We start from the raw sequence: 19,148 nt of genomic DNA, 5'->3' as shown, positions 1-19,148 counted from the left end.
GCTAAAGCCGTGTTTCTGATAGATGTATTGTAAAACAAGACCAACTACTTATCACAACCAAAACTCGCTTTTCATTTCATTCCATTTATACCGGTTCTATTAAATAAGACATTTGTACGGTTCAAATTTATTAATCAGGCTAAAAGCGCGTATCCATTAGATCAGTATATCTGTATCAATATATCTAGAACAAGGCTAAATCGAAATTTATTAATCAAGAGATCCAATAAGATTTGATAGAATACCAATTACTAAAATTCAAAATGTCATGCATCGTTTCTTTCTGTCTTTTAGTAGTAAAAAAAAAAAAAAAAGAACGGTATGAGTTAACTATGACAAGATTAACGTTTCATATATTCCCTACACGTGTGTATCTATCTGCGCATAAATTTAAAGTCCCGTTTTCTCGAATCCTCCTTACGCTCAGCTACCAACCGTTTCTCAGTTTCAAATAATGACCTAAAGGAGCTGATTTAATTGGAAAGCGATTGGTAACTCTGAAACGACTCATGTGATCCGTTAAATTGACGGTTAACAAGCTCCCCACCATTTGACCGTGAAAAATGTCTGTGACGAAACGGCGGCGGGGTGGGACAGACCTTGGAGTCGATGCGAGTGCGAGTACATCGGTACGTGCAATAATTACCGTTGCGATTGTCTGGAATGAAAATCGCTGTTGCATCGAAAGACACGAATACTCGATGTTCGGTGACGCAACGACATAAACCGGTTCCTCTCCGCGACCGATTTGTTATTTTTCATTAACACCGGTGCGATCGGGCAAAACATGTGCGACGTGTGAAACGGTACGAACCGGATTCTTGAACTGTGTTTAGCGTAAGACATACTAACAATCTTTTGAATTGGAGGTTATGATACATAACCTTTTATCGCAAACCTAAGTATTGGATTTGTTCGTGTTATAGTTTTAGATTTGTTAGTGGAAACATGAAAATAGCATACCACTGGACTTTCGAATTGGAGGTTACGGTACATAACCTTTTATTGCAAATTTTAATGCTGGCCACTTTTCTGTTATAACTTTAGATTTGTTAGTCGAAATATACAAATAGCATACAGGAGGAGGACTTTCAAGTTGGAGGTTAATATTGCAGATTTCAAAAAAGAATTAATTAATATGAAGATATTAAAGAAATGCTTATAAAGAAGCGTTTTCAACTTTAGTAAATTAACATAATATTAAAATATCAAGGGATTTGTAAAAATATTGAAGTATTTTCAACTTGATTATAGCTAACAGTAAAGCCTGGATATAAGTTGTAATTAAAATCAGTTTTCATCGATGGCTTTATATAACTATTTAAAAGTATGGCTTAAACCATGTTTAAATGTAACTGAAGAGAACTTAAGATTGCAGGCCATTTTGGTTTAACCCTATTGCCATTAGCGTCGCTCTCTTTCCAGAGGTAGGTTTCATTCTTCCACGAAGTTCCCGTTTCTGTGGATTAACAGTTCCATTAGTTCCTAAGCCTCTTTGACATACTGACATGGTATCGTGTTAACGAACGCGTTCGCGTGTAAGAAAGGAAAAATTTCGCGGACCAATTTCTTGACGGCAATTTACGATCCCGCTAGCAACGCGTCTAATTAAAATTCGATTCGGTGAACAGGTCGCTTGATGTCGTTAAAGTAAAACGTTTCTATCGTAGAATTTTCGTTACGTAATGGTTCGTCTCTTTTTCTTACCTTTTTTGTTCCTCTTACATTTGCGCGATTTTTTCCTCATTTGAGATTTGTCTAATTTAAATTTGACACGAAGGTGGTCGAATCGTAATTTAAATTTCGCGCGCATGGAAGTTAAAAGTTAATTTTAAAAATGACGCGAAAAGTTTCGTATATTAGTTTGGTAACTAGAACCACGAATTTTTAACGATTAGAAGGTAAAGCGTCAAAGTTAAAGAAAAGCAATGTTTGTGTCTTATGAACAGACTATGTCTGATTCATAGAGTGATCTGGATAATTGTAATTGCATACAGATAATGTTAATTGCATCTGTTTTAATTTTGCGCATTTTCTTTTTTTTTTTTTTTGTTAGCCTACAAGAAAATAAAAATATTGATTAGGATGTATATATAAATATTGCAAATAGAAAATCGTAAAAACGTTGTACATAATGTTACTACAAAAGAAGTATGACTAATGCAAATGAAATATTTTCTGACACATGAACATCAGTCAAGATGTAAAAATAATTGTGTAAACAAAATTATTAAAAGAATGTAGTGACCTAGAAGAGTCAAGATCGGTCAAGATTAAACGCAAATGTTAAATAGCGAAGAAAGACGGAATATAACGAACATGATATAAATACATAGAAATCAGCAACATTTTATGTTAATGCATCGCATGTTCACGCATTCAATCGGAATGATAACAAGAAGGGGTATGTGTATACTTGGAATCCTGACGTCTGCCTCCTACATTAATGCATCAATAAAATGTATGTTACTGAAATAGCATGAAGAGCAAGCACTGCAGAATCTACGCTTCTAAATACATAAAACAATTGTTTGCCAGGTTCGAAGTTCGTGCCAATTTTCATCTTTCATCCTCAAGACATTAGAGTAACAGGTGTTTTGATCCTTTCTGTAATCCTGTATATTCTTATTTCCTTTCTGACTTTTCCTTGTGCTGTAATAATAGTAACAATATTTATATTTTGAAGCATCTAGGATAAAAGCAGCAGTGAGACTATAAATGACATAATTCAGGATATAAAGGATTCCGTTAATTTATTCTTATCCCTTTATGACAGATAAGACCATCAGTCTTACTGTGTATACACGTTTATGGATCGGTTAAATGGTGGTGTGTTTTTGAATGTAAGACACGAGAGAGTAGAACCTTACCTGAATTGCAAATGATCTCACAATCAGTAAAATATACGTATGTATGTAGAACAAGGAAAATAATAACCGTTCTGTACAAAGGAATTCTATTGTAGAATTTGAAAACCGGTGACTTCTATTGACATTCAAATATGGCAATGTTTACCATTTTTGTAATGAAAGTAAAAAGTGCGATAAGAATTTCAGAGGATTATATGCTTAGCTAAGAATACTTTAGCGCCCTCCTTGTTTTGGTGGCGTTTACAATAACTTAAATGCGATCACTTGCACGGTACAATGAAAACAATAATATCCGCTTGAAATAATTTCGTCGCAGGTTAATCCATCCGTTGAAAACAAGGCAACTAATCTTCTGCTATTAGAAGAGTATCCGTCTCATATTATTTCTTCAAGAAATAATAAACATATAAATTTTAACCTATCCCAAATAACATACATCTTTCACCGATGATTTAGCGCGTATGATGAATCAACAAACAAATTTTGTAGCATTCGATTTTCACTGTTCACATAAAAAAAGATTAGCAATCTACACTTCGAAATTTGTCTTTCTTTGTTTCTTATAATGTGAGTAGTTAATATGGTTACGCAAGTTTTATTTTAGAAATTATATTTATTATAATATTTTCTTCACAAAAGCGAACTAAATTTTCCAAGATGGCCGATTAAACGAGGCAATGAAAACTCCGCCAATCGAATGCGCCTCGTTTGACTTGCAAATCACGTTGCTTACGAATAACGAGCTTGTAAAATGTTGTAAGTGTTCGGGCACGTGCGTTAAAAAAATCCAAACGAGTGTCTGAAGGAGGCACGTACGTTCTGGTCGTCCTTATCGAGGTTTTCGTACGGAATTGCCCCTCTGGAATGTTTGTAATCAAAGGTGCACTATAATTATATATATTGCTTGACGTAACCAAAACATCGTTGTTTATCAGACACTTAATTCTAGATAAGTTGGACAAAAATGAGAGATACACGCGTTATTACCATATTTTTTATCTATTTTCATAAAAAATGTGAACGTAAATTTGCTCCAAGAAACTCGGAAATTAAATAGTTGAAGTAGAATTTTTAAAATCATCATTCTACGACTTAGTGATTTCTAAACATTTTGGAACGACGGACTTATATAATAATATTTCACATTTGCGCGCAAAAAAAGGAAAAATGTTTGTTCATAGATGTCCTTGAAATTACCGATGCTTGATTTTAAGTTTAAGTATTTATTATATATAAGTTTAAGTAATGATGCGTAGTTAAGATGCGTAAATCTATCAAGGTGAAATCTAATGAAATCTAAAAAAATATATTATATGAAAATGAATTCGCATTCAACACAGACTTTAAGGCAGCAATTAACGGATGATTCTTTCTCCCGATGAAGGTTTATATTATAATTGTAACCATCGTGATTTCATCCGTGATTTAACAAACTTACAATGGCGTCTGCGTAAGAGTAATGAATTATTAAAAACCTCTCACACTTGACTACCGAGTGTGGCATACTGGCTACTACTTGCCACGGAGAAAACAGAAATATATCTAGAAGTAACCTTCGATCATCGTTATTGATTCAACATTACATAAGTGCATCCTGCAATTGGATCCATTCATAACAAAGTACATTTAAGATTGTAAAATTAAATTATTTTTCGACTGACATCTTGTTACTGACTTCAAATTTTATTTACAAAATATGTTTTATAAGTTAATGGCGATTATCTTTATAAAGTAAACTATGTTATAATATACCCTGGTATATATAATATACCCTGTGATAACAAATGACGTCTGAAAAATGAAGACAACATCTATAGGGTAAACAATGCGAAGCAATAAACGTTATGAGCTTAATAAATTAATATCGACAGAAAATGTTTGATAACAAATGCTTGAGAGTCAATTATGACGGCAACCCTTTTAACGGCGTTTTTCATGAGTATAAACCACTGGTGTTACCTGGAAGCGCCCGACAACCAATGGAGAGGTCCATTCGTCTGTTTAGGTCTTTAGGCCTTAGGCGGCGAAGTGCGCTACGCGTCAGTCGATGTTTGCTCGTCCGTCGGTAAAGGTGTTACTAGTTCCGAAGCAAGAAGTTCCGTCAACTCGAAAACAACGTCGTTTCGTTCTACTAGAAAAGTTCGCACGCTAATCCACGATTAGATCAGTGCAATGCTTGTCTTGAGACGCGACGGTTCGCATCGCGAGCTCTCATTAAAAGTACCTGTGAGTGACACTAAATGAAACCACATAGAATATTTTAAAGTACTTAAAAATTACTTGAACATTACAATCGAGGAACTAATATTGATTAATCAGTCGAAATTGCGTCGAATAAATAGAAAGGTTATTTCAACGGCCTCCAATTGGAACATTGAACTTGACGAAAAATTTAAATTTCCCGCGTCTTTCGATGTACTGTAAAAGTGTTAAAAAAGAACTGCAAATATTTGTAGTTCAATTATAAATACTTTGCTGTGGAAATTTCGAGATCGAATTCGGTGATATATAGCTCGTTGAAGGAGAAACGAGATTGTGAACAGCCTTGAAAGGAGACGCACAAGTTCGGTCGAAAATAAATCATTTTCTACTCAGTGGCGACATATACCAAACTTCGCAAGAAACTTCTGAAATCGTTTCTGACGATCTTTATAGATGCAAAATCGTGCTTTCGTCATTTAACAGAAAATTTATTCGAGTAAGCGTCACAGGTGAATGAACAAAACTTTCGACGATAAATCAGAGTCAGTGATTACTTGCTCGCGTCCAGCTGCTGGCAGATCAACGTGAAATTAGAGAAGCGTAATAAACTCGCTCGAATAGCATCGCTTTGTCATCGTTCCGGAAGGGGACCGTGCATCGTTCTCCCCAGAAAAGTTGTGTCGCCGGAAGTGGCCCTGAAAACGTGCCAAATCTTCGATTTGAGGGAAAGCAACCGCGGTGAACGTGGTGACTGGGCTTACGTTCGATTTTTTCGGCCGTCGAATGCTAGAAAGGTGGAGAAGCGAAGGGCGGAAAAATGATTACCGTGCCGATATCCGCTTCCAGTCCTTACATGAAGGTTACATCCTACAGCGATGCAAGCGCTATTGGCAAAAAGCCTACAGTGAGTAGATCAAGAAACCATTCACAGTCTGATTTTTTACTTCGAGGTCATAAAAATTGGTTTTTTGTTCCATTCTCTTAGCTTCTGTTTCTTAATTTACTTATGTAAATTTTAAGATCGTGGACTCACTTATGAAGTTGAAAACATTCGACATTTAAAAAGTTTATTGGATTTTTGGACAATATTAGGTTTTAATGCTTATTTATTAATGTGGGGATGATAGTACCAATTATATTGATATTTTATTAATACAAAGCCGTAAGAATCGGTTTCTTGTTCCGTTCCTTTTTTTCCAATATATTACTTTCTTTGTGTAGATTGTAAGATCGTGGCCTGGTTTATCAACTTAATTAATATTTAAAAGATTTATTGGTTGAGAATATGTATGTATTAGGTATTATTGTTTATTTATTAACACGAGGATGATTATACAAATTATGTTAATATCCTATGAGTACAAGTAAATTGTATATTTATGAATATGACTGATTTATGAATGAGTAGGACTTAAATATCGATTTACTTTATCCTTGAAATACTGTAACCTCACTTTTGATATTTTGTATATCTTTGTATGCTGTATGTACTCTGTACCTGTACTTAATTTAAATTTCTAATACATGCGAAAACATGCTAACCAATCTATTAATAATGCAATATCATAGCAATAATAGTATACTATATGAAATAAAATGTGCAATACAAAATATACGACGCAGAACAAACTACAGTGCATAATAAATATCTTTATATATTTTTAAACACGCTGTAGATTAAATAAACTCTATATGAAAGTAAAAAACAAACCTAAAATTGATAGCATGAATCAATGTGATGCGTGCTATTTGGTCGCTACGCTCGTACTAAGTCATTTCTTCTTTCTTCCTTGCATTGTATAGGGATATTTTGGGTCTAGCAAAAATATAGAAAGCGCAGATCAAGATCTGACAAAATTTTCTAGGCGTTATATTTTAACATTCTTCTTCATTGATATATATGTCGGAGGCAGGTTGGCAGTTTGGGGCGTTCGACGAACCTTTACCGTCTTACTTTATCGTCGCGAACGTAGCCAATATTTATCAGTACGAATGTGGACGCTACAAGAGGCTATGAGGAATGGTAATAGGATGATCGAGATGATGGTGACAACGAAGTCAGATTCGATAACGAATCCACGGGAGGACTCGTATCAACGTGCTACTCGATTCGGGTAACTTCCCGATGACTCAATTGGCAATTTGTCCAACGACTCATTAACTAACTGACTAGCTCTAACTCTCACTCTAACTCTGTCAATCCAAAAGAGGCTGCCCTTATACACACCTGTTCCCGCTTCTCGGGTTAATCTTTGTTTTAAGGAGAGCCATATAATCATTTCATACCTCTGTCAGGTACATGTCCCTCCCGTGAGCGTGGCTACGTCCGGTGACCTGCCATGTCAGTTCGAGCCCAACCCCATCGTCATAACGTCAGATTGGAACATTAAGACTATTTCTTATTTTTATTACTTAAGGGCTGCTATAGTAAAAGTCTGGACTAGTGTATTAGGATTTGTCTCAATATTCCGGACGGGAAATCCCGCTGTCTTTCATTCTTCGACATATATATGTGCATGTATGTATGTATGTATGCATATCTATGTATCTGTGTATTCTAACAGATAATTATGGAAATGAAATATTCAATGTTTATTAATCCTCATTTGAAATTTACTAAAAACAAATGCGCATTTAGTGCTAGATAATGAAGAGTTCTAGGAAGTTTGTTGTTGCAGGAGATAATTGAATGATCTTGTATAAAGATATGTACTATGGGAATTATGAAGTTATTCTTTGTTTGTCTTATTGTGAATAGATTGAAATAATTTGCTATGTACTTATCATGTTGATGATTGTATTGTATCTTCCATTAAATTGAGGAAGAACTGTCGGTAATAATAATTTATTCCTTAATTATTATCTATTACTTGATGCATATAAATTCATTTTTAAGTTACTAAATTCATATATCATTAAATTTTTGTATATAATGTGTCGATGTAAATATTACATCGATTCATTTTAAATTCCACAAGAGATTATCTCAAATGGCGTATGGACAAAGACAAAATGAGACATTACGTGTCTAATTTTCCCGTTTTCTCCGCAGTCTCTGTAGTTCATTTCTTCTCCTTGCTCTTCCTTCTTGCTTTCTAAAACGGTGTCTATCATTTCTCGTATGACATTTGGACCATCATTCGCCCTATTTCTCAACAAACCTGCCAGTCCGATCTTCTCATGTACCACGTTAATCTTTTAATTAACCCTATAAAATGAGTATAATTTTCATATCATTATTATTCAAATTTGATATATTAATCACTAACAAAAATCTTTAATTTAGTGTTAGTTAATTTTTCTCAGATCCTTAACAAACACAGTGAAACGTGTTTCATAGTCAGATTAATAAACAAAAAATCATGTCTGTTTTCAATTTAAAAATTAATTTAAACGTTTCCCTAATAAATAAAATCATTATATCGTATTTCACCAGATCTTACACAGATAGATCGAGATGTATGTCATAGTCAAATTACTACCTTGAAATTCCTGGCACGATTCTTCATTATCTGGACCATGATAGTAGCACACAAAGGTGGGGATAATTTATACCGGAAGAGAAAATGTGTTTTTTCCTATTCTGAAATTCGAACAAACATTATCACGACGTCGGTCACTATTGATATTTCGCCACGAATATATCTAGTTCTATAACAGTAGTCTTAAACTCATGTCCGTTATTTATTCTTATCGGCTTATCAGGAGATTATTCGTCTTTTGCGACTAATCGCGTGCGCGACAGAGGATATTCGCTAGCCTGGAGGCTGTTTTCCTTTCTTCTCGTTTCCATCTGTCGTCGTTGGTAAGGCGTGTACGTTCGTGGAACCAGGCGTACCGTGGATCTAAATTTACAACAACGAACAAACGAGCAAGAATCCCAGCTCTCTGCCAACGTTCGGTTCGTCGAATGACCGTGTTCCAATTATTCCTTAAAAAATATCGGTTTTCTTAACGCAGATGCTTTTTACTTCTGTCGTATTATTTCTTACATATGACGCAGATTGGATGGTTCTTAAACGTTTAAGAATATCGCTACATTCTCGCGTCTGCTTTGTACGCGGTAGTGAAAGTTACGTAAAGTACTAAACGCGTCTGAATGGAGTTTGACGTAATTATATCTTGATCGGAACCGCTCACTACCACTATCGCCCCTAGCGGACGTTTTGTGCAATTTATCCATTTTAAATCCTTTTTCTATTCTAGAACTTACGACAATGCTAATTTCTATTTTATTAATGTGATCTTTATGCATTCCATTCTATTTGAATAGTTTAAGCTATTCATTTGCGTAAGAAATTAGTTTTTTTTAATTCAGCATTTGCCGGGAAAAGGACGGGATATTAGTGTAGAATGTAGTAAAGTTTTTTATTTTGAATCTATATGGTAATTATACTAGGCAGTTGATCTACCACAATAATGTTTTCCACAGGTATTTACTAATAACCTAAGAAACCTCGTGGTTTGTAATTTATGGAAGGTTAGAAAATAGAAATAGGACAAGTTCTTGACAACAGTTAGGAATTCCACGATTCATTTAAATTTAAATGACATCAGAGTGTTTGTATGAAAATTAGCGCCAAAATTATTTGTCGATTAGAGAGAGGATTAAATTTACAATTAATTAACGGTATGTTGTAAAACACTTTCTTAATCGTCTTACAGAGCAATTATTTCAACTTCTGTAGCAATATATTTTTCTTATTATTCAAACAAAATAATAGATACTCGTTTTTATAATTTAAATCGAAATAAAAATATTAAGATCAGACATAAAATACCTAACCGTAATAAAAATATAGAGCGAAAGATAGGTTATGAAAAAATTAAAAAATATTACAGACCAGCAATATAGGTAAACGATAAGTTTAGAAGATTTACTTCTATTTTCTTCTTCAATTCTTTGCAACTTGTTAGTTTCGTGCCGTGGGAACTTTACTCTCGAATTTACAAACCAAGAAACAGATGACCAGTAGAAAATTCTGAGATTGCATCGTTAACAAGAAAATAAATGTTATTTACTTTGACTGCTCACGCGAAGGTTGCTATGTACATATTAACATTTTATTTTATATTTATACAGCTAAGTAATCTTTTCATTAAAAAAGAAACAGTCGAAATTAGTTTTATAGTGTCGAATAAGAAATGCATTTTACGTGACCACATGAATTTTCCAACAGCCTTAATGTTTCTGCAGTCCGTATCTTGTCATTTCATCTTTCACATTCCACGTTCCACGTTTTGCATTCTACACTCAGCATTCTACAGCCTGCATTCTGCAAATTGTGCTCGCAAAAGTTACTAGAGGTATCTTCATGTCAGGTACAATGACAAACAGAGGTATTGGCATACACCAGATTTTTCTGTAAAATTCTGTCTACATAAAAGATTCATTATTCTTTATTTAACTCTTCCAGGATCGAACGTTTGTAGGGCTCTAAAGAAAACTTCTACTTTAGAAAAGGAAGAATGTATTTCTGTTGTTAAAAGGAGCTACAATTTGAAAATCGAGCTTATAGATCTATAGTACACGTCTGCATTTTCTAATCCAATAATTTAATTATTATGGATTTCCATTTATTTTGTAAACATAAAAACAATAAACTTGTAATAAAACTTAGTTAACATTAAAAACTATAACTAACATTTTTAATGCAATTTATTTAACTCTCCATTTCTATGGGTTTTGTGGAATTTTCTGGAAAATCCTCTGTCCATATAATTAAAAAATAGAACGCAGATAGAAAATTGTTTTAGCTACTCAGTATTCAGTGCCATATTTCAGATGTATATTTTTGTGCATTATATGCATTCTGTGCATTTTTGCACCTTAGAATTTCCCATAAATGCTAAAAAAAAGTCAGCAGTCTTATAATTAATAATAGAAATACATTTTCCTTAATAATTTTTTTTACAAAATACGTAATGGAATAGAATTTATCACCAGTTTTACCAAAAATAAAAACCTAACCTCAACCTAACCCCAAAAATAAAAACATCTATCGTTTACTTAATAAATAGATTATTAGAAAGCAATTGCCTGAAAGGTCTAAACTTTATGTAAAATGTCACTTTCAAATCTAAATATTGCACAGATGAAACATGCTGGTTGAAAACATCCGGCCGGATTTCTCCACATAATTCCAGTAAGAACCAGAATTTAGTAAATGTGCGATAACATAGAGGAGACGCTCGATCGACTTGTATCCGAGTTCCGTCACGAATTTTGCCGGTATCCAGGAGTCTCGTGCCAAAGTTATGGCATTTCGATCACGTACCAGTATCTCTGCTTTCACGATTCTTTGAATTCTCGATGACAACGGCAGGAGAAGGCGATAGTAGGACGAGAAGAAACCGAGTGTCTCAATGAATATCCACAACACAGTTTCAAACCAGTTTTTCCGTCTATGGATCCGGTGGTTGCCGCAAAAAACGTGCTTATTAACGCGTAATCGTGTTAGAGTGATTACAGTACTTTCTGCAACAAAGTGTCGATAATAAGGCGTAACGTTTGTTCACTGCTTGCTCGTAGGTATTATGTTACCTGTTCCGTCGACATGACTGCTTGTTTCGGGCTTAATGTTAATTTGGTCACGTAGACAGATACGTTGCATTCTTTCCCTTCCCCTTTTATTGCTGTTTCACAGTGTATGCGTACGTGCACGAGGTACGCTATGCATTCTTACGCTACTATCTTTTCATAGTTATCTTATAAGAGGTGTCTTGCTAGGTGTCTTATTATAAAACATTTACATCGTACTATTAGCTATAAATATCAGGATACCTACTCGTTGTATCTACTTTGACAAATACCATATTTAGTATTTTACATTATAACGTAGATTGTATTTATATTATTGCGATTTTATTATCTTATTATAATAAAATATTTAGAAAACAAAAATAATGGAAAGCAAGAGTTCTGCGAGAGTTCTGGTACTTATAGCCAGCACTGTATGCTTTTACCCAGAAGCAGGAACTGAAGTATTCTTTCTTCTTGTATGCAACATTTAAACTAAATTTATCTGATACTTGCACAATTTTATTGGAACTAGGAGTACCAGATTAGGAATAAATCACCAAATGAAAAACATTTGCATCTTATTTTGTTTTATGATGCACATTCAGTATATTTGTTTACATAAATTTGTTTTGATAAAGTTTGGCTGATACACATTTCACAATAGCACATTTGCTATTGCACATACGGTATATGTAGGGATTTTCTAACATGTTTACAGAGATTGCAGTATTTTTGGCCGGCTAGCAGAAAACATTGACCAGCAAGTAACTCGCTAATTTTTAAGTAATTAATTCAAAGAATGTGATATAATCGTTTTGGTAATAATGGAAAAAATCGTGAGTCAACAGATTTAGCAACTTGGAAAAGTATGATCCTGGTATTTAAATAACACAAGTGAAAGCTTGGATATTCGTGTAACGTTTGGGAGAGACAAGCTGTCTGCATATAATTAGACCCATTGAGTGCCATACATTTTTAGATGGATTCCTCTGAAATATTTCTGTTCTCGACCGCTGCCATTTGCATAGCAAATCTATTTGCAATAGCAAACGTGATTTCCTTCGTATTATAAACCAGATCAATTACAAATAAGGAATAATGTAAACAAAAATAAAATGTTCCTTGTATTTTAATCATTAAACTTGCTTATAAATTATGTTATAGGTGTTCCGCCACATTAGTTACAAGCTTGCTATAACGTCCATTAGCACACATTAATTAAAATCATATTGTATTAAGTTGCAAAATCAATTGATAGATATTAAAGTGTACATATACGATACTTTTAAAGGAAAGAAAATTTATGTGCATTTATTCATGGTGTTTGGCCTCAACAATTCTTATTTTAATCTGTAAAAGTGTCGGCAGACACGCGTGACGCATTCCACGACATTTCAATGGAAACTATGTCAACCAAGATCAAAGACCTTACACGTACGGTTATCGACACTATCCAGGTTTTCTTTTTTTCTTTTTTTTTTTTTTAGCGTCAAATCAAATTAAGTCTGGCTCCAGCAATTAGGATTTAATTATGGTCGACACATGGCACGTATGAAAATGTAGCTCCCGTCTCTTTTCACACTGCTGCTCCATAAATGAACGCTAGGGTGAAAGTATCTGTATAGTTTCAATGTTTCAACGCGCAAAACACTTGATTCTAAACATTAAGAATCTCTTCATTATTTTCATAAAAATAAATATTACTTCCTATGTATTTAGTTTGGTATATAATACATATATATATATGCCTTTAGAGCAGTATATTGTATACTGTACAATGTATAATCTAGTTCATAATATAATTTTTGGTATGCAGTGCATACTTTCATACAATACGTGTTATATAACTTTTTAATTATATGTATGTCTTCAGTTTCATCGAATCAACTTTCATAACAGAATTAATAGGTCTGTATTTATTGTCATTCATAGGAGATCTCTAATCGTCATAAACATGGTTTTCATTAAATTCCTATTCATCAATAATTAATGCCTGGTTGTTTGCATCGTAGAAGATTTACGTAATAACATGTCTACAGTAGTTGCTACTGAAACTCTGCAATTTAAAAAAAAAAAAAGAATGAAACGAGGGAGATTATTCTTTGAATTCCATGCAGTCCTTAAAATACACTTATGAAACACCTTGCCTTCGTTCCGTTCCAAAAAGTAATTGCTGTGTATATCTGGAATGATGAATGATTGCACGCGCGAGGCACATTCGTGAGCGATCAGAAGTTCATCAAGTGAGAGTTGCTTTAACAATCTCCGACGTATATCTTCACAAATTGATTTAAACTCCTGATTAGTTCTACAGAATCCTTCTTAATTCCTTGGTGTAAGAAACTTTAATCAACGATTGCAATAAAATATATGTTAAGTAAATATATTTATATACAGGGTGGTTGGTAACTGCTGGTACAAGCGGAAAGGGGGTGATTCTACGCGAAAAAAGAAGTCGAAAATATAGAATAAAAATTTTTTTTTATTTTGTTTTTTAAATTTGTCTATCTAGAAAACGATCTACAGTGAGATCCGTTATAACGAGACGTGATGAAGTGCACGCGTACCGAGCCAAAATTCAAAGTCGATTTTCTTGAAAACAAAGCCTCGAACGAAAAATTTTTATTCTATATTTTCGACTTCTTTTTTCGCGTAGAATCACCCCCCTTCCGCTTGTACCAGCAGTTACCAACCACCCTGTATATATCAAAGTTATAACTAGGCTGCGGATTTTTATGTAAATTCGTATTTTTATGGAAGTAACGAAAAAAATGGGACTTAGGCATAAATTTGATTCACCTTCTAAATACCGTAATAAAAAATTTTGCGTCGGAAGTTTCACGTACTTTCGGTACGTTAGGTCTTTGCAAATTTAAAAATCCATAGTCGAATCATAAACTACGTGTAAAAAATTGCAATCATGAAATTAAAGAATCTTTCAAATCCTTAAAAATGTCGAGGTGGTAGCTCTGAAATAATCATCATATTGCAATAATTTCGAACATTTCTACTGGAAAGTTACGCGACATCATTCCCATTCCACTCACACTGAGGAAATATCCCTGTAGATAGCAGAAATCCGATAGTTGAAAAAAGAATATCATCCATCGTTGACTTCACAACGAAGATTCCATTCACAGACACGAGATCCGCGCGTGCAGAGGGTCTCATTAATTCTTGGCCGTGAAGCGCGTTGGAAAAACGGACGGAAACGATTTCTCCGCTGCGCCTTTTCTCACGATCGTCGATCATGCGAGCGCCCTTGGTCCGGGAGCACAGCTTACGAAATACCCGTTACCATTTAACTACAACTCGATGAGGCGGTTCATAGGGTCTTCCTCGGGAATATTCAATCTAATTTTCCACGTGCACTCAATCGAGCAGCGTCACGATGCAAAACCGTGCTTCTTTTGATGATCACGCGTGCTTTCATATTTCGAATTGACGATGATCAATTGGTAGTGGACGGAGCGAGTGTCAACAAAGAAGATGGAGAATCGCGACAGATGTAGCGTGCACGAGCGCTTGAAGACCTTGTGAAAATTTCGCGATTATTCTCGGTGATGGTATTTATAGCTGAAACAAGAGAAGATTCAATGAATGCGAATATTGAAAAGTTAAATGAGATTTATTGCCATTATTCGTCGAAAAAATTAAGCTAGAAAATACTAGATATATCAGGAATAATAGAGAATTAATAGTTTTATAATTCTCTTCTTTTTTTAAACATTTATTCAGCAGATAACTGATATGACTGACTGAGATGACGTTATATGTCTGATATGGTCACATGTGATGACGGGAAATAGGTTATTTATATCCGATCCAAGTATCCTCTTATTAAGAATGATTAAGTCCTGAAGTAAAGACGACAGGAAGTTAGTTTTCTCGCGATCCGTTAAACCGTTACTTTATAATTAAATATATATCTGTCTGCTAATGTATATTCGATGTACATACATTAACTAACTCGGTTATCTAGGCACATTTCTGCATTTGCTGTAATTCTTTTATGACCATTCATTTTCCATTACATCTAAAAATATAACACGATATGAGAAATTTAATCGATCTATTAGAAAGCTAGAACACGTCTCTTCAACTATGCAATTGTTTTCTATGGTCATTCATCACCGTTTAAATAATTCAAAATAGAAAAATAGGAAAGTAAAGCAAATCCTACAACTACATTTTAATATGCATTCTTGCTAAATTTACATTCTTCCAAGTCTTCATCCATAAAATTTAAAAAAAGATTTGTAGTTAAGGGATGAGAATTCATTAAGATAGTCCAGTTTCAATGTCGCGTTGCTATTCATCGTCTTGTACAGATTACAGTCAATGTGTATCAAGTGTCAGTCGTACATATTTTACAGTATGAGAAAGGGCCGGCCGGATAATAAAAAGAAAGCTTGTCTGGTAATTGGATAAAGGAAGCCCCGCCGCTTTGTGCCGATCTGTGTCAGCAACTACGCTAGCGAGATTCTCCTGTCGCAGCTGAGAAGACCTCTTATGGTCGTCGAGATAACCACCCGTCAAGATAATCTTCTTTTCATTGATACAAATTGTTCTCTGATCGATCGGGTCATCCGACGTATTTTCGGCTTGCTAATCGTTCTCGATATATCGCGTAATCGAGACCTAGCCACAGTTTGCATAATAAATTGTTTGCTCTTAACGTGGCTCATAACGTCAGCCACGTTTATACCGAAGATCGATGATTGCTTGCTTTTCTCCTTGTTTTCCCGAACTCTCAATGATTATAGGATTCAACTTCTTTTGTTTTCAGCTTTTTCCATATTTTTAATCTTTCTCTCTATTTCTTATATAAATGCACGTGTTCGTTAATAGTATTAGATTGTAACATAAATAAGTTCGGTCGATAAATATATTGAGTTTATCCGAACTTACTTATGTTACAACCCAATACGTACACATACTTTTTAGTGTCATTGTACGTATCCATCATAGTTCGTAAATGGCAAAGAACTCGCGTGTCTCACGCGAGATTGCTCATGAAAATTGGTGTAACAGTGTAACCTAACGCTTGGGCAGCCTCCAAGGTAACGCTTGGATGAGCTCGTTGTATGAAGAATTTGTCGATGCACGAACAGTTCGTTATTTCTTAGTTTGAAATTCTACCTTAGTACACGCTGGTAGCAGCACTATGCAAGTTGTATTTGCAGGAGAAGCCGTTTACAAAATATGATAACGTATCGCATATGCATTTCAGAAGTTCAATCAGACAAGTTCTTCACGAGACAAAAGCAAGAAAGCTATTTGGAAGCTTACAAAGAAAGCTATTTAAGAAACATATAATGTTAGCGATATTATGGTGTCTAGGAAACAATAGTCAAATATTATTTTTGTAATTTTCCATTCCTCGTGCTTGAAACCATGCTTTGAGAGTTTTAACATTCTTCTAACACGGAATTTAATTATTTTGAAATGCATAAGGAGAGATGCTTTTGAGTTATAAGAAAGTTGTCTCATAAATCGGGATAATGTAGATGTCGCACTAGTTCAATGGCGTTTTATTATTGTAAATGACTTACCGATTGATCTTCTTAGATTCTAGATCATTAAATGGTAAACAAAATACCTATATTTAATTACTAGACTGCGAATGTTTATGCGCATTCAGACATGCGTTTATAAACATAGCTATAGAAATGACATTTGTTTCGTCTTTAAATATTATATATCGATCACTGATTTATACAATAGTAGTTAAAAAATAGGAATAAAAGCTAAGAAAATATAATAAAGTCTAAGAATGAATGATAAACAAACAATGAATCTGAAATTGTTTAAGAGGAAAGAAAAATATAAAAGAAAGAAGAGAAAACCATGCGGCCGGCGAGTGCTCTCGAAACAAATTTATTTTGGTCCACGGCCATCGGCCACGTTTGGACCACGCTTTCTTGCGAAATCGGTTTGTATATTAACGGTGCAGTTAGGATGCTACATCCTGGATTATTTCTGGGAAATTTCTGACAAATTTTTACCTCGAAAATATATCGTCAATATATAACGCATAGGTGATGCACGTACACCACACTCTAGTGTTATACAACAGTGCGAATTATGCAAATCGATACATTACTATGTAAATTGGCGAGCTTTGTAACTAAATTGAAAGGAATCTATTTAAAAACCGTTTAAATCGGTTTTCTCCATAATTTTTAATAAAATACATTCTTTCTTTCGTTCGTAATTATTTAATTATAACCTATAAATCTAAGATTAAAATAAAATGTTAAATTTATATAATATGTATTTTCCGTGAGAATTTCGAACTCGAGAATTAAAGACACGATTGTTGTCTGTGTCGCGTGACAAGAATTAATTTACAACTTAAATACCATGATGTCATGTCACGAGAGAGAGATTGCAATTCAATGCTTCGCTTTGTTTCCAGGTTCAACAATTCCTCAGAAATATGAAGGAAAGTCGGGATGTCCCTCAAAGATCGCAAAGTAGCGCGGCCAGCCTAACGTCCCTAGGTGCTGACATATCTCCAAGTTCTTCCCATTTCTTTGAGGTGATTCTTCGTGTTTCTTCTTTCTTCTTTTTCTCCTTTAAACGCTTTTTATTGCTCTATACATCTATGATAAGTATAAATGAATAAAAATAAATACAAAATGAGATTATTTAAAAATAAAATTTGTAGACTATAAATATACCTATTAGCACTTCTGCTATTAATATTTGTAGCAGCTTCTAAATATATACACTTTAATTAGAGCAATAATGATCTTTAAAAGTTAGAAGTCCTTGACCTCAGTTTTAATTTAGATACAATTTTTCTCACTAAATAATTTTCTTTTAAAATACAGATTAATAATCGATAACTTTTAGGTACTCTATGTGGGGAAAATCAGAGTGTCGCATCCAAAGGTATCGGAGGGCTTCATAGACGATGCGTTAGTAAGATTTCGCGTTCACGGTCTTGAAAAATCGAGACCGTCGGTGACTAATTTTCTTTCCGAGAGTCAGCGTCAATCACTTTTAACGTCCTCCAATAACAGGAGAAATAGCACGGTAAGTTATCTTTTCCTAATTCTATACTAAATTATACATATATTCTAATTATAATATTTATTATAATATCATTATAATTGTACATGTATATTAATTATAATTCAAAAAGTCAGTATATTAGTTAATATCAAGAAACAATTTTTACTTCAGGAATCTAGTGCTAGTGAGATCGAAAGTATAGAAAATGTCTCCGGAAATGGGGTCATATCGCCCGTTAACTCGCTGGGTGTACCGTCAGCACTCACGGGTTCGGTGGAAACGTTTCCAAAGACACAGAACCCCAATCTTGCCGAGAAAGAGGAGCGCGAGGAGAATCGAGATGTTACAAACAATAATTCAGTGCAAGTACCGGAAGTTATGCGAAACCGGGCTTCCTCTACGGGTAGCGTGTTGAATGCCAGGAGGGATTCCATGGCGAGAGGGGGCGACGAACATAATCGCACGATGCTCTTCCAGGTTTGAAATGATTCGATATATATATTACATATAATAATAATAATATATATTTT

The 19,148-nt window shown here is 34.2% G+C and overlaps 1 protein-coding gene and 2 long non-coding RNA genes across 6 annotated transcripts in view; 1 reads left to right on the top strand and 2 right to left on the bottom strand.

The window, feature by feature from the left end:
- The window catches only part of LOC100745485 (TBC1 domain family member 1), a 39,188-nt gene that overhangs the window by 13,788 nt on the left and 6,252 nt on the right, over positions 1-19,148 (top strand). For 2 of the 3 annotated variants that reach the window (XM_012380973.3, XM_012380974.3), the window contains exons 2-4: positions 18,017-18,139; positions 18,457-18,639; positions 18,790-19,095. In XM_012380973.3, the coding sequence (XP_012236396.1) occupies positions 18,038-18,139; positions 18,457-18,639; positions 18,790-19,095 (591 nt within the window). In that variant the 5' untranslated portion in view covers positions 18,017-18,037. Of the gene's footprint in view, positions 1-5,889; positions 5,977-18,016; positions 18,140-18,456; positions 18,640-18,789; positions 19,096-19,148 lie in introns of those variants that run through there. The other variant, XM_003486475.4, reaches the window with a different exon arrangement.
- LOC112212154 lies at positions 7,850-9,153 on the bottom strand. Its single transcript, XR_002945949.2, has 2 exons — positions 8,555-9,153; positions 7,850-8,280 (listed from the first exon to the last, which is right to left on the bottom strand). It is a non-coding gene; the product is annotated as an uncharacterized LOC112212154 (long non-coding RNA).
- On the bottom strand, positions 10,784-13,618 carry LOC117151217. 2 transcript variants are annotated; one of them, XR_004460977.1, is made up of 3 exons: positions 11,617-13,618; positions 11,070-11,550; positions 10,784-11,038 (listed from the first exon to the last, which is right to left on the bottom strand). It is a non-coding gene; the product is annotated as an uncharacterized LOC117151217 (long non-coding RNA). The 2 variants fall into 2 exon arrangements; XR_004460976.1 differs by having other exon boundaries at positions 10,784-11,550.

The sequence above is a fragment of the Bombus impatiens genome, unplaced genomic scaffold (assembly GCF_000188095.3).
Source record: "Bombus impatiens unplaced genomic scaffold, BIMP_2.2 scf_0114, whole genome shotgun sequence".
NCBI classification, from domain to species: domain Eukaryota; kingdom Metazoa; phylum Arthropoda; class Insecta; order Hymenoptera; family Apidae; genus Bombus; species Bombus impatiens.
The sequence above is the reverse complement of the archived record's forward strand: the minus strand, read 5'-3'. Positions and strand labels throughout refer to the sequence as shown.